At 39.6% G+C, this 20664-nt stretch overlaps 1 protein-coding gene across 4 annotated transcripts in view; it reads left to right on the forward strand.

Annotated features, from left to right (window-relative positions):
• The window catches only part of csnk1g1 (casein kinase 1, gamma 1), a 75316-nt gene that overhangs the window by 24032 nt on the left and 30620 nt on the right, over positions 1-20664 (forward strand). For all 4 annotated transcript variants that reach the window (XM_076287624.1, XM_076287626.1, XM_076287625.1 and 1 more), the window contains one exon: positions 19802-19871. In XM_076287624.1, the coding sequence (XP_076143739.1) occupies positions 19802-19871 (70 nt within the window). The remainder of the gene's footprint in view (positions 1-19801; positions 19872-20664) is intronic.

A 20664-nucleotide genomic window follows, 5' to 3' on the forward strand; every position in this document is an offset into this window, starting at 1 on the left:
AAGAAAACAAACGTTTAGCGATCAGGAACCGCAAACACAGAAGCATGACAGCCTATAATATAACACGAGAGAACATGGATGTGTTCTCCATTTGAGGAACGTTATAATCGATTGCGGACGTGAACAGACAGCTACATAGTAGCTACTACGTAGGCATAGTAGGCCTACTTTCACTTTCTGTGCGTATTCACGTGAAAGATAATTAGTAGCAAAACAGCGATGAAATATTACATCAGGGCTCTACACTAACATTTTTTTTCAGGAGCACTTGTGCGCCCAAGTTAAAAAATGTAGGAGCACAGACAAAAATTTGGGAGCACAGTCAGTTCTGTACTTAACTTACACATAATCTAACATTATACTGCAGCTAACAGTTAAACATGCCAGTGCACCAATTGCGAATATTAAGAATGACTGACAACATTTAGGCTACAGGAAACAGGATTTTAAAGATCAGTGCCTACTTTATTTTCAGTCTGTTCTATTTTCCTACATTTTGTTAATGTAAAATAATATAATACATTGCCATATTTGCATTTAGCCTGTATATCAAGTATCCTGCCAAATGTAGGCTAATTTATTTATTTGTGAATCCATCTATAGCTAATCCAAATATGCCCATGGTGACCTATCTGACTGCATACTGCCTAATAGACTACTACTACTAAAACAGTCCATTTTCTCTTCCACAAAACCCAACATTAATCAAGGATATATGTTTTATACTTTTAGTTTTTATTTGAAATATCTGCATTGATGGGGGCAGTAGGCAAACGTTAGGCCTACTTTCGTTTTGCACTTCAGCTTGTATTCGGTGTAAACAAACATACATGCGTGGAAGCCTGGAGTTGTCAGTAGTGTTCTACCTTTGAATAAAATGGGAGTATTACGGGAGGGTACTTTTGTGCCGGTTCGTTCGCTACAGATATATTTTGCATATTGCAGCCAATACGTGAACTGGGCTAAAAGGCATGTTAGGTTACCTTTCCTTCTCTCACTGCATTCTCAGAATCTCATCTTGTTCCTCCTATATCCAATGAATTCGGTGGATAGAAGAACTAATTTCTTCAATCTTTGCATCTTGGCTGGCTAGTCTATCTTTCCGCTTTTTCTGCGCGCTCTTGGATTTGATAGAAGCGACTACTAGCGAGTCACAACGCGAAACTGCTTACGTTGATGGGAGGTGTAGTTTTTATGCTGCATTCGCGACGTGATTCTATGGTTTGCACCAGTAATGTTTCTCGATGTTGCGGTGTATTTTGTAGACAAACATTGACATGGTTAGAAGTCATTCGCACCAGTGCGCCTAAATATTTTTTTGCACTCGCACGGCATCATTTTTACTCGCATGTGCGAGTGAAATGGGCGCACTGTAGAGCCCTGTACATGGCAGTCAGTTTTGTTTTCAAATGTTTTCATGCATGTCCAGATAACAGGTGAGGAATGTTTAGGGGACAGACTATCGTGAATCCTGAATTTATGGCTGGGCAAAGCACAGCACCTTTATTTGGACCATGGCTTGTAGCCTATTCGAGTCAGCTATAGGCCTTCATTTCTTGCGTTTTACTGTGAGACATAGGCCTATACTTTTCTTTTGGAGCAGCATACCGGTAGGCTATCAATGGCATTGGGTCACTATTAAGTTTCATGTATGAAAGAGTGTCGGGATGTCCATCCGCTTATTGCGAGATAAGGCATCCACTTTCGTTCATTCATTCATTCATTCATTCATGGAACGTGTGCTGTGCTGCAAGGGAAACCTTATTCCGTATAGCCAAAGAGGTCTAAGATAGCCTAAATTTAGTTATTTTTTAAATTATGCATGATTTACTTTTTTATAAAATTCGTAGGCTGATGCCTGGCAGCAACAATTGTGTTTAAATGTAGGTTAACCTGGGGCTGCGTGCTACTGGTAGCTTGAGAGCAATGTGTTGGAGACTCATGGTGTAGGACAGTGACTTCGTTGGCAAAAATATTAAACCAACCAACAATATAAATTATTAAGAAGAGCTATTTTATGAGTTAAATTGAAACAAAATTATACTGGCTTTTATTTGTCCGAATCTGAGGCCCAGCTATAAATAGAATCCCGGCAGTAATTTGAGGATTTAAGTATGCACGTGTGTTTCACGACTTGTGCATTTGAGAGCGATCTCTCAAGGCTGTAGACGATAATGTTTCATGTAGGTCAGTTAATATAAATTAACATTTAAAAACATGTTCAATTATATATTTTTTTTCATATATAAGTCGCACCTGACTATAAGTCGCAGGACCAGCCAAACTATGAAAAAAAGTGCGACTTATAGTCCGGAAAATACGGTAATTCATTTACATGAAGCACATGATATGCCGATTGAAACGCATTCCACTCAACTAGCTAGGTGGCTGGCTACCAGGCTCATAATTGATCATTCACTTTTAATTGCAAACCTTAATATCATGCTTATCATTGTTAAAGTGTAAGTTCAGTGTAAATTGACCCATAGTCCTGTTGTTCAAGCTCATCATATGCACCCCATAGGAAAAAGAATGAGATCATTTGGGACAACATAGGCCAAGTTATGGACAGGCAGCTTTAAAGCAGACCCATTGGGGCAGTGGGGAGATACTTTCAGTTTCAGTTTTGATGCCCGCATGGCTCTGCTTTAAGCTGCCTGTGCATAACTTGGCCTATGTTGTCCCAAATGGTCTCATTCTTTTTCCTATGGGGTGCATGTGATGATAAGGCAAAAAAGGTCAATTGGTCTCCAAGAGGGGGAGACCGTGAGAAACGCCTCCTACAGCGAGAGGCTTGGTATATTTTTAAGGTAAACACCTGTATCCCGAATGGGATGAATGAAGATTTTTCACTAAGTTGTTTCTTATAAATGGAATGTAAATGCTGTATGTTCATTTTGATGTATATCATTTTTCTTTTTTTCTCTCATTAATGGACTGTCTGAAACATTAGTGACAATGATCATTATTGGACTGGATTAGGGGTGGGCGATATATATCGTCTGCGATAATATTGTGATTGTTGTTTTAACAATGTGCAAATTTACATTATCGAGTATTTAAATTACTTATGGGGAAAAAACACTCAATCACGCATTGAAACCCCATACATTCACTAAATCCAGGGGGTGTATGCAATGGGATTTCTCATATACATTAGCCATAAGCTAACGCATTAGTTTCTATTCTGTTACTTGGAATGCTAGCCTACATGATTACTATTTGTAAAAACATCGAAGGAAATAACTGAGATGTACTCTGGTCTGCTTAGTTTTACAGTGAATCCTAAGTAAAGGTTTTTGAAAGGAACTTCAGCTTCAGACTTTCTTTTGGGAAACTGTTAGGCCTAGTCATCTTCTCTAATGTAGTTGGCTAGACCATGTCATTGCCACACACACAAGTGGGGGCAAAATTGGAAATGTGTCAATTGGTGACAATGCATTGGTTGATTTGGTTAAAAAGTCACAGGTTAGGTTATTGGTTATTATTGTATTGATGCGATTCATAAATAATGAGCTGTAAAGTAACTCAGACTTTTACAATTTTTTTTAAAGGATATCGACTAATTATCGTTATCGTCAAAATCACAAAAAATATCGAGATATTATTTTTTGTCCATATCGCCCACCCCTAGACTGGATATCACTTAAATGCCATTGGTTGTTGTCAATGGGAGTGTGTTAATGGGTGTGGGTATTTAAGATTGGTTACACTGTTACATTGTAGTAGTGTTAATTTCGTCAGACAAGACGAGAGGAAATATGTTCGTCAACGACCTTTTTTTTCATGACTAAGACGAGACGGCAGTAATGTCCTGAAACACTGACTAAGACTATCTTAAGATGCATTATTGTTGACGAAAAAAGACAAGACTAAAATGTTTTGCATGAAATAAAAACTAAGATAAAATCTCTCTTCATTTTCGTCTAGAAAATGAGAAGACAGAATATCTAGCTGTTACGTTTTCAAAATATTCCGAATGAGTTCATACGCAACAGCTTTTCTGTAGGCTAGTCTACGTGCTGTGGCTGCAACCCTGTGGCTGCAACACGAAACTACATGAAACAAGAACACTGGAGATTTCTGCCAGAGTTAGCAAGCTAAATACCTAAGCTTTATGTCACAATGCTACATACCCAGAAGTTGAAGCTTCTCTCATACAAATTAACATCCCCCAGAATGTCCATATGAAAATGTTCATCATGTAATGTCAACTATTTAACTAGTTAGACTCATGATGCAAAGTTTGCTAGCAAGTAAGCTAATATGTAAAGTTCGCTAGCAAGTTAGCTATGGCTAAGATGGAGAGTCTGTTTGGGGAATGTGTTGTGTTTGGGCGCATATCGCCATCTAGCGAGGCGGAGTAAAACATTAATACTTTGGTCTACGACAGTGTTTCTCAAACTTTTTCAGTTTCAGGACCACTTAACTAACCCTAGCTAAAAAAAAAAAAAGATTAGACCTACTTCAACAGTAGCCTATAATTAGTCTACACTAGGGCTGTCACTTTACGTTCGAAAATCGATTGCACAATCGATTGGACCAAACAACACAAGTTTCGAAAACTAAAATAGGGAATCTATTTTAACCAAATATGAACACTATTAATTTTAAACGAATTAAACAAAATTCACAAACAAGAATATAAGAATATAAAAGAATTCCGAAGTGCAGTAAGCATTGCGAAAGCTAAAAAGAAAATTCCCACCAATTTTACGCACCGGAAACAGCTGTTTCAATCAGCTGCTGTGCTGCTCGGGTTTTGCCAAAAATGGAGGACAACGCGATCAACCTGTGCGACATGAGAGAGAGGAGTGATAGGCCCTAATAACTTGAGGAGTTCGGTGTGGAAGTACTTCGGATTTTTGGTATATCAAACTATGGAGAAGAACAAAGCGGTAGGCTATGCAAACTGTGCAATGGAGTTCTACGTAGGCGAAATTTGTTTGACATTTCTAATCGTAAACACAGCTACGTTGAAGCCTGCAGTAATGTTTGTCACTGATGTAATGGCAGGATACTCGGCTTGTTTTTCGAGAATGTAGCACTCCTGTTTGTCATTGTGCACGAATCTTCACGCCAATAAATCATCAGAAATATTGCTGGCTTGCGTCTACAAGCACCCTCTTTACGTTCGTCCTAATGCCTGTTATTTTTTTGTGGATTGGCCTATATTTGGCGTTGAAAATGGAAACGTCTTTAGACATGAAAAATCGATTTTACAATCGATTCCATGAACACTTATGTCTCAATAATCGAACAGGATTTTTTCACAAAAGTGACAGCCCTAGTCTACACTATAGGCCTACTCACTGAACCACCTTGCTTATTGTCTTTGCACTTTGCTTATTGTGTGGATTCATACTGTATGATTTAAACTGGCATATCTTACATAGACAGTGTTGCAGAACTGTTTTTACATACAAGTTGGTTCAATATTGCAAACAACTCATCTATATTATATTTTACCACGTCTGCTCGCGGACCACTTGGGATAGCTTGCGGACCACCAGTGATTCCCGGACCACACTTTGAGAAACACTGGTCTACGAATATGACAGTTGTCCAGTCAAATCTTTTACTGTCTATGGTCAAATCCCAGCCGAGCTATAACTGTAGCTCGACTTACCTGTGCATGTAAACATACTGACTGACAAAAAATCAGAATGAGTAATTATAACAGACGAGTAGCCCTGTGGACACACAATATTGTTGGAAATTGAGATGTGTTAACACCATTTGACTCAAATAGTAATCAGAAATAATTTGTTATAAAAAAAGACTAAAATGTGTTGACTAAAACTGACTAAGACTAAGATATCTTTAGTTTTCTTTTGACTAAAACTAGACTAAAATGACGAGACTTTTAGTCGACTAAAACTTGACTAACAAAAATGATATTTGAATGACTAAATATGACAAAGACTAAAAAGGACATTTCGTCACAAGAATAGGACTAAGACTAAATTAAAAATAGGTGACAAAATTAACACTACATTGTAGCACACTGAAGAAGGCACGCGCCGAAACGCGTCTGTGCAAATAAAAGTGAACTTATGCATAGTGCGGCCTCCCTTTTACTTTACTTACTGTATACTGTCAAGTGACCAAACTACTGAGAGAAGTTATGGCAAGATAGCTAATCTAACATCGAACATACCTGGGTGGTATTTCAGGAAGGATTGATTGAGATAAACTCTAAACTCTAGGCTGTCTGAACTCGTGACGACTAAACCTGAGCTGATGGTTCCAAATTAACAGTTACGAATTAGTTTAATCAACCCTGTATTGGTTAACCTAGAGTTGTGCGCGTTCATGAACTTATGAAGACATCTACCCATATGACCTTTCGGCAAATTTGAGATTTGCTCTGAAGGTCCGTATGGCCAAGAGGCCATTGAAGCTTATTTCCAATGTCCCTAAAACACAGGCACACAAATACAATCGCTAATCCGTCATGGATGTGTATTTCTTTGGAACGTGTATTTATTTTTGAACAACTGCATTTAAACCCTCCGTTTATAAGATTGCTACACCTTTGAAATGATTTGGTAAGAGTTTAATGCACCACTTTAAGTTAAATTTCACTGCTACTGACGCCCCTGCTGGAAGTCGTAAGTCAATGAACCTTTTGCAGACCCACTCCCAATTGTGTAATTGTGAAGGTCAGGGTGTTCCCAGGCTAGAAGACATCATCTATTTAGAATCAAAACCATGAGTGAAAATGCCAAAACAAAGAGCATCGGAGGCGGAGCAGTAAGTTCTCCACGAGGCTTACGAGGAGGAGAAAGCTGTAATAACAAACTAGAAATGCAATTCCAAGGAATTACCAGTGCATGAAAATGCTAAAGTTGTGATGTAAAATATCATGTATAGTTAAAACGGATAATACAGAGATGGTTACTACGGTGATGCTAGGATAGACATGGTGGTTGCATAGCTTAATAAAAGTTGATAGTTTAAAAGTAGACTGTTTAAAAGCTGAATGTAGATAGTTTAAAAGTTGTTGATAGACAGTAGATAGTTTAAAAGTTGTTGATAGACAGCTAGTTTAATAGATAGTGTAATGATAGTTTAAAAGTAGACCGTTTAAAAGTTGAAGGTAAATAGTTTAAAAGTTGTTGACAGACTGGAAGTTGAATGAATGTTGATATTCAAATAGTTTAATGGCTGTGTATAGGTAGATATTTGTAGATAACTGAAAGTTGGAATGGCTCTAATGTTTGCTAGCAGTTATGCTAAGATTTTTAACTATGCTAACCATGCTACTTAGCTAATGTTTTATAGCAATGCTAGCAATGCTAACCTGTTAACCAGGCTACTTAGCTAACGTTTTATAGCAGTTTAATGAATGTTGATATTCAAATAGTTTAATGGCTGTGTATAGGTAGATATTTGACGATAACTGAAAGTTGGAACAGCTCTAATGTTTGCTAGCAGTTATGCTAAGATTTTTAATTCTGTTAACCATGTTACTTAGCTAATGTTTTATAGTAGTGCTAGCAATGCTAACCATGCTACTTAGCTAACTTAACTAACATTTTCTAGCAGTTTTGTTAAACATGCTAACTATGGTAACAATGTTAGCATGCTAACTATGTTAACCATGTTACTTAGCCAACTTAGCTAATCATTTTTAGTAGTTATGCTAACTATGCTAACTAACATGTTAGCATGCTAACGATGCTAACCATGTTACTTAGCTAACCTAGCTAATCATTTTTAGTAGTTTTGCTAAAAATGTTAACCAGTATGTTAACATGTTAGCATGCTAACTATGCTAACCATGTTACTTAGCTAACCTAGCTAATCATTTTTAGCAGTGTTGTTAAAAATGTTAACAATGCTAACTTTGCTAACCATGCTAACTAGCTACAGTGGGTAGGAGTTATAGTTGATGAAAAGTGTTGACATAGTTGATGACAAGTTAAAAGTTGTTGATAGACGGCTAGTGAATGTATATAGTTTAAAAGTTGAATGTAGATAGTTTAAAAGTTGTTGATAGACAGCTAGTTTAATAGATAGATAGTTTAATGATGGTTTAAAAGTAGACCGTTTAAAAGATGAATCTAAAAAGTTCAGTAGTTTAATGGGTTACATTGTTTAACAGTGGATTATTGTAGTGAGTACTTTTATTTTGAAACAGTTTTGGGCAGAGGAAACAGTTGAATAGGATGTGTAGTCCTAATTGACCCAGATTGTATGCTTAAAGCCTGAGGCTGCAGGTGGCCTGAACACCTGCCATAGGATTCTAATTGCTTAACGGCCGTATTATGATGTCATAATCGGCAATGTTAAGTCTATGGGGATTTTTTAAAAGTTTTTCTTTAATAGTTTAAAAAGTATAAAAGTTTCAAAGTTGAAAAGACATAGCAACCCGATCTGTTTGAAGACCTACGTTACAAAGTTTGAATGAAGTTTCTAAGTTAAACTGTTCAAGAGAAATTGCGTCTAGAAAAAGTGGTAAGCGGAATAATAATAATAAGAAGTAGTTGCCTAGGAAGAACAGTACAGTGCATTTTCATGCACTGTAATAAGAAGAAGTTGCCTAGGAAGAACAGTACAGTGCATTTTCATGCACTGTAATAAGAAGAAGTAGAAGAAGTTGCCTAGGAAGAACAGTACAGTGCATTTTCATGCACTGTAATAAATCAGTAGACATTACGTATTGACTGCTTAGTATGATGCTTTCTTGGACTATAGACTACCTTGTCACAGATTGAGTGCACACACACTGAAATCTCTGAGAATTCCAAATGTCATGTATATTTTAAAGAGGGTTTTGCTGTGGGCCACATTAAACTTTGTTTGTGCTCCAGCATCTGGATCAGGGTACGGGGTGATGAATGTCATGGCATGGGTATCCTCTATCTCCCACAAGATACCCATCAAATTGTGTAATTGCACATAGGCCTATAGCACTAAGTTAGAGCCTTAATTAGCCTACCTGGATCTGATCATATTCCCATAATGTATAATGCACCCTGTTTAAATGTCTTGCTCAAATTAAATTCCTGGTACATTCTGGCATCGTGTACTGACCCTGGCCATTTCGCCTCCACATTTGTGATAAGATGTGAAGCATCACATCAAATAGCAATTATTAAAATAAAAATGTGTTTTAAACATCAACACCATTAGGAGAGTATACAAAAAAAAATAAAAGTGGCCTATAGCCTATCCATTAGACCTACTTGGAAATGTACAATGTTGTGGAAACCTTTCCTATTGACATAATCTGTCTTGTTTATGGATGGTGCTTTAATGGGCACTTGTATCACATCATTGCAGCCAATGACGTTTGGAAAGTCTGAAATAGCCAATGTCCATTAATTGAAAGCTCACCAGTAAAGGTAATTTCGGTGTGCAAATTTGGAAAACTTAAAACAAGTGATGCTGACCTGCCAGTTGGTGAAACTCCACTTTAATGGTCCTCATGGGTTTCTGGTCACAAATGTTTCTCTTATGGACGAGCACATATAGGGGCCTGATATTTAAATTACACTTGTTTCCACCCGCCACATTTATCAACAAACGTTTATTCTTACGCTGGAATTGGAGTGATACGAAGGTTTCATGAATCACACGTGAGCACACAGATCTACGCTGTTTTTTTACACTCGGTTGATAAATGGGCCATTGTGCAGACATTTTTGCCCATTAACTAAGGTAGACTGCTGTTGTTCACAGCACTAAGCTATTTACAGTTACTGACATACTCCGAGTCTCTGGCCCTCTCTTAGAACAAGGCATAGTGAGCTGGCTCTCTGAAGAAAAAGTTTGGGGACCACTGCATTACAATATTATTGTAGTAGTAGGCTAGCCTAAGGCGAAGCTACTTTTTGGCCCTGGAAATGTGTTGGGCAGTTTTTATGTAGGTGGTTAGGGACAATGTACAGAAATGAAAGAAAATCACACAAAGACCGAAAAGGTGTGTATTATCAAATGTTATGGGCCGATCTGGTCCAAAATGCCAGGGCCAATTTTTTTTTTTTTTTTTTTTTTTATTTGTCCCAGTCTGCCCCTGATCCCAATGGATTATGAAAAGCATTTTCCAAGACTCATTGGTTACATTTGCAGTTACAAACTTAGATAACACATGTGGAAACTAAAAACTCCAGCACGATTAACTTAATTATTAGTTATCCAGTATCTCCGGGTGTAAAGCAGTGCTGCTGTAGCACCTGAAGCAGAGCCAAGATAACTACTAATGAAAAGATGTAGGAGAAGGGAAAGAGAAAAGCTGCTCATATGCTGCTGTGGAGAGCAAACTGGTGCAGATGCAAGCAGAGATGTAGGCAAGTCTACAAACATGATCGAGGAAAGAAGTAAAGGGGCATTTTTATCAGTCATCAGGGAATATACAGGCATTGGATTTAATCCAGAATGCCTGAATATGCCACACAGTATGTATATGAGTCTCATATATCTGCAACTTGTGGGGTTATGAATAAGTAGAAAATAATTTCATAAATTATTTATACCCCCTTGTGTTCCTTATTATGACCGCCGCTAGCGAAGTTTTTTTTTTTTTTTTTTTCCCTGTCATCTACTTCCTGAATTTTTGGTCAACGATACCCGGGACACCGAACCACCGGGGCACATGAAATTTGGTGGGTATGTAGCCCCACTAGACTTTTACGGGAAAATTTTGTTTGGTCCCCGGGGGCCACTCCCCCCCCCCCCGACCCCCCCCCCCCCCCCCCCCGCCCGCGCTGGACCCCCCGAAACCCAAAAAATGCAGTTTTTCCTAAATAACTACCTGAACCGTGGCACCGAGGATGAAGAAATTTTTATGGTATGTTGGTCTCAAGGGCCCACATCAACCTAGCCCATAATTACTCATTTGTGATTTGCACACCCCCCCCCCCCCCCGGTAAAAAATGAAAATGCAATATCATTCTGCTTTAATCGCCCCTCTCTTCAGTTAAGATGTTCAGAACTGCACCAAATTTTATGTGTATGATTAACCTGACATTCTCTGGGGGTATGCCAAGTTTTGTATAATTTCATCCATGGGGGGGTCTAAAAAAATTAAGTTATGTGTACATTTAGTGACTGTACACTCATTGGGCCTGTAGATAGTGGTGCACACATATACACACGCATACACACACACAGGCACGCACATACCATCAGTATCGGCAATTACAACGGCCGATACATAATTACAAATTCAGTAAAGGAAAGGAAGGTTAAAGGAAAACCAAATATTCATCATAATAATTTGGCTGCATTTCCAGTATTGGCGTCATGTAGTCGTTTGTCCACCAGATGGCGCATCATTGCAGTGAGACGTAATTCTGTTGGAAGTTAATCTAAAGTGGGTTGGAAAGACACTACGCTTCCTACAAGGACAAGACTGTAGTTTACCGCAGAGAACGTCTAATAAGGGTAGGGTGATTTCTGCATGACATGTAATTCCCATTTCTTCTTGAAGCCGAAATAAATCTGAGAATGTTTATCGGACATGCTTGGTTTTTACTGCAGGTAGGGCTACGTTAATCTTAAGTTATATCAATAGCCTAGAGTAGGTAAAATAATGTTACCGTTAGCATTGGTTGAGTGATTGAGGCCAATTTGATTATTGATGTATTTGTAGAAAACCATAAATGCGGTTATAGGCTACCAAGAAAATTGATAACAGCACTAATTGCATCTTCGACTGTCATCTCATTTGCTTATGACTAGAAAACCATCACGTAGCGAACGTGTTGTGGCTACAGTTAGCCACAACACGTTCGCTACGTGATGGTTTTCTAATGGAAAATATATAGGCTACCTGAAAGATAACCTGTCTATGATGCATCCTAAATACCTGGCTGGGACATTTTAGCTCAAAGTCTCAAAAAGCATCTGAGTCAACGTTCATTCCCAAACACCCATATAGGCTACTTCAATCCTCTATTTTCAAAGGTGATTCAAGTAAGGAAGAGCATGGCTCAAAGTAAAGTAACTAGGACTGAAACTACATAAATTCGTCAAAGTGAATAATTTGTGTCAACTCGCCGCAATGTAGATTTATTAATGCACCCGTGATCTACATCTCCATTTAAACCAAATGTTTTAGAGCGCACGTTGAGAGATGTATCCAGGGCAGGGCTGTACCTACACATATTTGTTGCACGTGCTACAAAAATCATTCTTTGCGATGGATGATTTAGTACCAAAGTTACACCGGTCAAATACAGTTTTGCCTATGGCTATACACAAATCCGACGAGCGTTCTGTGGAGGCTTCCATCTTGTGGCGACGCCATTACTGAGCTGTTACTGGTATGTTTACAAACCTCCGTGATAACGCACCCTCAATGACAGCTACAGCCAGGCAGTATTGCTTGTTGGGTGGATGATGCTAGACAGTGGCCTCCGGTCACAGATGATAAGCGATCTTACAGATTATTTATGAAAATAGCTTAGAGTAGAGAATGAGGAAATAAAGACATAATTGGGACTAGGTTGATATTATATCTACTTAACTACTGTAGCTCTAACGTCAGCAATGACTATGCTAGCTAGGCTAGCTAATGAGGAAACTATAAAAAATATCTGTCCATTTGGCAACAATAAATAAATGAGCGTGTCTCATTTCAGGGGCTACATGGTTCTAAGGCCAGATTCGTAGACCGGTTGCGTCATAGTAGCGCGACTAGTGCTGTCCCATTTCGTGGGCTCCTTCGAATTCGGCCGACAAATCCACCCTTCTTTTCCCAAGGGGGCAGGCGAATTCCCGGAAGTAGAAGAATCGACGTAGGCTGGAGGGACCACCTCTCTGCTAATTCCCATAGAAGTCCATTCATTGTAGGATTTTTTTGAAATACCATAACTTCATATAACATATATCCTGTGCCGGTATTGTAGCTTCTGTGTAATCCACATAAACACTACAAAGGCAAAACAGACTCCACTACCTCGTCCGTAACGTTGGTTACCCGTAAGAAGAACGGTTAGCTTGTTCGGTTGGAGGGAAGCTAGCTTTGACGTAATATCTCTTTCGCGCCGTAGGGAGATAACCGTATTGTTTGGATAAGAAGCTCAGTCCACCTTACTGTCTGACGGTAACTCATAAGCAAAACCTAGCATACACGACCGTATGTTAAGGTAAAGCATTACATAAAGGGAACCTTTAATAATTAAATAATAATTAAAAAAGTAAACCTAATTTTTTTTTAAAAAGGGCACTAATCATTTCAGAGGTTTTCGATGGATTGACCGTAGGTCGGAAAAGTGGAAAGAAGATTAGCTTCAAGGCTATAACTTTGTTTTGTTTTAGCGTGACTGTTTTTGAAGATGATCATGTGTGGTAGCTTCAACATTAACTCGACTTGGTGAGGATGATAATACATAAATAAATGTTTAACTTTGATGACTTTGAAGGCGAAGGAAGTGTGAGAAGAATTTCTGTGTATCTATCATATGAGTTACAAGATTCAGTTCGATGGCTAACGTCACGAAGTTATGTGTGAGTCTGCGCAGTACTGGGGGGACCAACTGAAAAATCGTTCTATTTGACTCAGTGCCCTCCCATTGAAAATGACGGAGTCTGTTCGTCCATTTCTTTTACTGTCTTTTATGTCTTTTCCCCGAAACGGAGTGCGCATCGGGTGTATGCTTTGCGGCCTACCTGGTCCCCCAAGATTCGATACGTTTATGACGTTTCATTAAAGACATGGCGAGACAGACGGCAGAGCCGACTGTCACATCACAGCTACACATGTAAACATTTAATAAACGGTTTAATAACATTTCAATTAAATGATCAGGCTTCAATGTGAACTATGGTTAAGCTATGTAGCCGATTTCCGTATTTAGAACCACTTCCTAAATAAATCTGTTCAAACATTTCCAATTGAAATGATTTATCAACAAGTCATATTAACATGCTCAGATATGATCACTGGTCAGTAGGCTAGTCTATATTTTCCACGATAAAGGCTACTAGAAGACCGTTAAACAACACATTGACTGAAACTGGTTGATGGCATTTTGCATAAAGGCTATAATAAGTTCAAGGAAGGATACATCCACCAAAGTATAACTGCAGTCATTTTTTGTGGGATGATGTTGAAATATCAGCAATATCTGCATTCACTTCTGGAAATACTTGCTTGGATGAGTTGAATAAATGTGTAGGCAGCAAAGGAAGGTAAGTTACATGTATATCATGATGTATACTGTTCATTTGGAAAGATGACAGGTAAGTATCAATGAATGAGCAAAACAGACAGAATTGCATAGAGGGATAACAGGAATGTTCAGCAAAGAGCCTGTGAATCCATTGCAGTTTCATTTTCAAATGGTCTTTTCCTTCTCCAGTTACATTGGAAGTCTGAATTAGGAGAAGTGCCCACTGACCTGAGGTTCCCGGTCAGAGGGTTAGGGTGTGGTCCCTTGTGGTCACTACTGCCACAGCTCTGCAGCCAAGGCAGCTATAAAAAAAAAAAATTAAAACCAGTCATCACCACATAAATCACTCCATTGTCTCTCTTGACTCTCATAGCATGGAATACTATTAATATGCCATGAAATAAAACAGTCCAACTGACCGTGTTATATAACATTGGAATACCCAGACAACCAACCCAAAGGGCAACACATTCTGGATCATATGCAATGACTGTAGACATGCAGTCAGGCCTGCTAGAAGCATCAGCAGCAGTCTAGTCAAGAGATAAATCTGCATCCGGAGTTGGGTGACATCTTTTGAATATCAGATATTTTCAGATTTTTCTATCCAAATTGCCCATTCATTTGTGATTTGTTGTCCTATTAGTCCAGACCAAACTGATGTTTGGACATCTCATAACGTCAGGCTGGTCAATGAGCATGTGGTTGATATCGATGCAGTGTGCGCCACCCTGTTAACAATGACCTCTGTCATGTTGAATTGACGTCAGAGCTTCCAGGGAAATCGTTGCTCGGATTGGCTGTTTAGCTTGCCTTTGCCTACCTGTTAATAAGAAACAGTTTATTTTGCTTTGCTTTGTACATCCGTGCCTTTGTATTTGCACATATCACACAGGCTCAGAATGTATGTGCTAATTGAGTGTGGAGTGGTCTTTGCAGTGTATTCCAGTGCAACTCAACCAGTGGTGTAGTCAGCTGTGGTGTAGTCTAGTTAGCTGTAGTGGGTGTGTTGTGATCAACCCCAGGGATGGATTACTGCACGGGCCTACCGGGCCCAGGGGCCCAAGGCTATGAGTCTGATTGAATTTAGTATTGGCCATCCCCAAAATGCACCAGAATACAGGAAATCACAGCAAACAAATAAAAAAAATTCTGGGGGAGGACCCCCAAATCCCCCCTCCCACATATTTGACAATTAGTGGGGGGCCCTTAATACATCTGGGCCCAGGGACCCAAAAGTTCATAATCCGCCCATGATCAACCCCAAATGTTAATACATATCCTTGCCTATTTTAAGTAGGTATACTGAGATAGTGATGCTTTTTAAGTTGGTATACTGCGTAGTCCTGCATATCATGTAGCGGTCCCCAACCACCGGGCCGCAGGACATTCCTAACCGGGCCGTAGCCTACGACATGATTTAAAAAAAAAAAATGCATGCAAACTAAACTAAATTTAATTCGCAATAATGTCACGTTTTTACATGGCATAGGCCTATATGCACGCATGTTTGCATTTTGCAAGGTCTATTTTCTTACGTCTGTCTGTCCCGCCTTCAACACTTTTACATATTGCCTTCAGCGCTGCGCAGCCTCAGGTCAGCTAACTTCACTTGATCAGTTCTTGGCGAACGGTAGTGTCACACGAAGTTAGCTAAACTGCTAGAATGAGCAACAAAAAACAAGCATCTTTAGCAGGTCACCGGCCAGTGTTTGAGTTGCGAGAGCCGCTGCAGAGATTTCTTACAGAAAAAAAGTCACCGTTAGCTGCACATTTTAGTGATGAGGACTGGGTGTCAAAACTCGCTTACCTGTGTGACATATTCGGGTTGCTTAAAGGAGAATTCCGGTGTGATATTGACCTAAAGTGTGTTGAAACATGATACCGAGTGTGAACGTATGTCTCATAGCCCATCTTGGCTTGTCCCCTGCACTCCAAAATCTTGTGCTAGTTAGCCTATGCTACCAACAGCTTGTTCAATGGTGGTGCTTCGGCATCGGGCTAGCCGTGCAAATAAATCACTGTTTTACACCATTTACGAGGCTCAATGTATCTCCACACTTCATTGGTATACTACCGAAGGCCCTGACATTTAAAACGAGACATTGAGAACTTTGAAAAAGCACTGGTAGTTTACTTACAAGACGATTTATACAGACAGTATCTTCACGAAGTTTAGCGTTTGCAGCCATCTTGAATTTAGTCACGATAAGTCGAGCGACGAGTAAGAATGAACAGGTATGATAAGGGATCAGATTCCAAAAAGAATTCAGTGGAAATGCATGGATTCCAGTTTCTTCCGGTAGCAGCAGCTAGAATCCATGCATTTCCACTGAATTCTTTTTGGAATCTGATCCCTTATCATACCTGTTCATTCTTACTCGTCGCTCGACTTATCGTGACTAAATTCAAGATTGCTGCGAACACTAAACTTCATGAAGAATTCATGTTTTTCATTTGTGACCATTGTTTATCTAATTTTCACATTTCGAAAGGAAAGGGTAAGGTACAGCTAACTGCTATCTGTGCAAACCCTATGGTAACGTTAGGCTACCAGACAGGGGCAGTCGACCTGGGGTATTACATCTCACATTTTTTTTTGTTCCAACTGGTAATTGTATTGCTGCTATTGGAACAATTGAAAACGGAACATGTTTTCCCACTCGACATTATAAAAGAAGTAGTGAGACAGTCGTAAATCGCGGGCTGTTATCCCAGTGGACGCAACGAATCCAATACATGGATTTCTATGGAACGTCACGAAAACATGCGTGCGCAACCAAGAGGCAGAAAGCACCACAGAACAGCATAGAGCAATGCAAAAGAGCAAAAGAATAAAATGAGTTTTTGTGCTGAAAACTGCACCAATTCGAAATCACGATGGTTAGAGAATGTTAAATATGTTCAATATCCCTAACGGAATGCATGTCTTCGCCAAAAATGACAAAATACGATGTTATATTAATAATCCAAATGAACGTCAAACTTCGAAATATAGTCTGAAATGAGATGTTATTATCATTGAGACAACAGGGGTATACAAAAAAATCCGATTGTAGCTTACAGCAGCCGACTATTTAGGTTAAGTTTATAACGTTGTGGACGGCCACCAAGCGTCTTCTGCCTCATGGCTGCGCACGCATCTAGTTTTGTTGGTAAACGGGAAACCCATGTATAGGAGGCATTGGCGCAATGCTACCCAGCAGCAGCTCCGTAATGGCGCTCGCTTACTTCCGGTATTTTCGCCGGAATCGTGTATACCGTGAGACTGAGACGTTTTTTGTTTGTTCGAAGTGCGTGTTTAGAGTGTGAGAGGGGAGTCGATGTGCTTTGATTCCAGCTTGGTAGTAGTAGTCTATGCGATTAAAAAACACGTGTGTATGAAGTATCCAAACAATGATAACGCTTTCATTATGGCTGCTTTAGCCACAGACCTTGAGTTACTGTACAGTGGGTTGGGTTCCATTTAAAAGTGTCTCTTTCCGTGATTCACACAACTGCGTGAAATGTATTACTACTGATATGCAAAACGATTAACTTTTCGCCAAGAGGTGGCAGCTTAAGTCCGCTTGATACTGTAAGCCATTGGTTCCCAAAGGAGATTTTATTTGGGTCGCCAGCATAGCCTAGTGACAATTTATGTTGTGTAATAGGCCTAGCATAGGGCCTACCTTATATAGCTTATAGTTTGTTAACAGTCACGGTTTTGTCATAACTCCCTCTATGCATTTTTGCATTTAGAATAGCTCTGAAACCGGGGGCGAACACGTCGCAGGGGGGGGGGGGGGCGCCAGTGCGTGGATATCTCAATCGCAAAATTAAACAATATTTCTATCGGGCGCCTACCATGGACTCCGCTGGGTGAACTCAGCCTGATCTGCCGGCGATTCATTTTCGATTTCTTAAAAGATTGAGCTTGGTCTGGCGAAAGCCAGACTAACCATGGACCTCATAGTTGCAAAATGCAAGGGAACATGAATCAGCATATTATTTGCACAAACAATAATGGACAGTAGCTCTTCAACTTGGCCCGTTAAAATGTGTATGAACAGTCTATCAACGCATTTCATGAAGGCCCTTTTGGACACGTCAGTTATTTGCACCACTGGGCGGCATTTTGTTTTAGACTACTGGTATTTAATTTGTGCATTGACAATAAAGCTGAATATCATATGAACTAGATGACTAAACTTATGCATATGTAGAAGAAGAAACATTCACAAAAATCCATGACATGACCTCTCTTCTTGATAGCTGTTGAAAACTGCATGGACCTGGGATTGTTTTGTTTAATAATAAATAAATAAATACATTATGCTGCTACCTTCTGCTTTTTCCAAATACAATGTAGCCTACAGGTGTACCTTTCATCAGTCCAGTTGCAATGGATGGACTGTGATGAACTGCCCTACTTGTGATTGTTTTAGATATTTTAAAGGTTTTATAACAATGCTACAAATTTTTTGGCAAGTGCTACAAATCTATTCACCTTTGCAGCGCCAGTAGGCTACTTTGTGTGCGGCCCGCAAACACACATTCCAAACAAGCATACACAAAAGTTTCAAGAGTCGGGGATGGAGTAGAAGATGGAGACAAATTCATTAATATGATTTATTTTCGCGGAATGGATGTACAGGACTGAGCGGCGGTCATATTTTGTACCGCTATGCGGTACATCTAGTTTTCTTAATTACATTAGTGATATTTTTCTTTGGTTGTGAAAATAACATTTAAGGCCAATGCCCCCCTTCAGACCTGAAAGTTTGAATGTCATGGAATTCATCACTCAGTGAAAACGTTGCAATATTCCTCAAGAAGGTCTGCAACGAACTCAAAGTAGCGAGTTTTTCTTTATTTCTTTCTATGTCACCTTTTCAGAGTTTTAGGTCAACGATTCTCGGGACACCGAAACACCGGAGCACATGACACTTGGTTGGCATATAGCCCCACTAGACTTGAACACTGGTTCAAATCCCACCGCTGCCTTTAGTTGCGTGGTGATGGCGTAGTAGCTAAAGAACTGGGCTAGCATGCAGTAGCCTGAAAAGTTTTGAGCAAGACACTTAACCCCAAGTTGTTCTTGGGAAAATGGCCCTTGTAATATAATTGACATTTGTAAGTCGTTTTGGATAAATATGTCTGCTAACTGAATAAATGTAATTGTAAAATGAAAAAGTTACACCAGTGGAGCCAATGTAAGAAGCCCTGCCCCAGACTAACTTCACTTTGTGAATGGAGCCTGGAGAGTCATGATTGGGGAAACACTCGCATTGTGACGGGCATAGACTTTGCACTAACTGTGAAATCAATGGTAAAGCCGAACCAATCACATTGATCAGGGATAGATTACTGTACCTCCTACTTTGCCTAAACTTTACAAACTGACAATAATCTGCATCAGCAGTCAGGAAACAACGTAGGCCTACCTTTTGAAAGGAGATCTAGGTGGGCGTAGCCAGGCTACTGCTTGGACTCCGGTTGCATCCAAACAGGAATATGCAGTCTGAGCTGCACTCTAATCAGAAATGCAGAAAATAAATGAAAGAGTGTTATGTTCTTTTTTTACCAGATCTTGAGAAAGATCCACAGTTAATCAAAATCCATGAAGTGTTCATTAGAAAAAGGACTAATTTCACTCCATTAAACATTGTCAACTTTCTCTTCTGTTCATGCAGGAGCCAGTCAAATCACGGGCACCCCAGCTCCATTTAGAATACCGCTTCTACAAAACTCTTGGCAGCTCAGGTGAGGTCACTAGCACAGATCTACTATTAAACAATCTACTGCTGTCAATCAGGTGATGTTGGTACGGTGTATAGTCCAATTTTAATCTGCTGAATAGGCTATTCACTCAGATGATACTGATGTTGTAAATGTATAGAATACCATCCAGTTTGGCTAAAACCGTGTTGTTTGAACTTACATTATCTCGCCTTCTCAGGCTTCATGTCCACACGTATTTATAAAAAACAGATATTTTTCTTCCCTCATATTTCAAAATAATTCCGTCCACACAGATGTGCAAAAACACAGGGTACCCGTGGGGGTCTTAAAAGTATTGAAAAAGTCTTACATTTATTTTTGTCAAATTAAGGCCTTAAAAATATTGAATTTCATTCACAAAGTCTAATTTTGTCCTTTGGTAGAATTAATGGTTACCGTAACATCAATAATGTTGTAGATCCCTTGGGGAAAATATGCATCTCTTCAGAAAATAAACAAACTATCGCTTCTATTTTGAAACTTGTGTTTATGGTTCTCATCCCTCAGTCATTCAGCCAGCAGCGTGGCCTATTGGTTAGGGCTTCGGGCTTGTAACCGAAGGGTTGCCGGTTGGATCCCCGACCCAGTAGGAAAAATGTGGGCGGGTGAAGTGGTTGAGCACTGCTCTCCCATGCCCACATCCACGGCTGAAGTGCCTTTGAGCAAGGCACCTAACCCCTCACTGCTCCCCGAGCGCCGCTGTAGCAGGCAGCTCACTGCTCTGGGTTAGTGTGTGCTTCACCTCACTGTGTGTTCACTGTGTGTGTTTCACTAA

The sequence above is a fragment of the Alosa pseudoharengus genome, unplaced genomic scaffold (genome assembly GCF_046254945.1).
Source record: "Alosa pseudoharengus isolate Yale_2024_CS ecotype anadromous, Long Island Sound unplaced genomic scaffold, YU_APseudo_1.1 YU_APseudo_1.1_scf_16, whole genome shotgun sequence".
NCBI lineage: Eukaryota > Metazoa > Chordata > Actinopteri > Clupeiformes > Clupeidae > Alosa > Alosa pseudoharengus.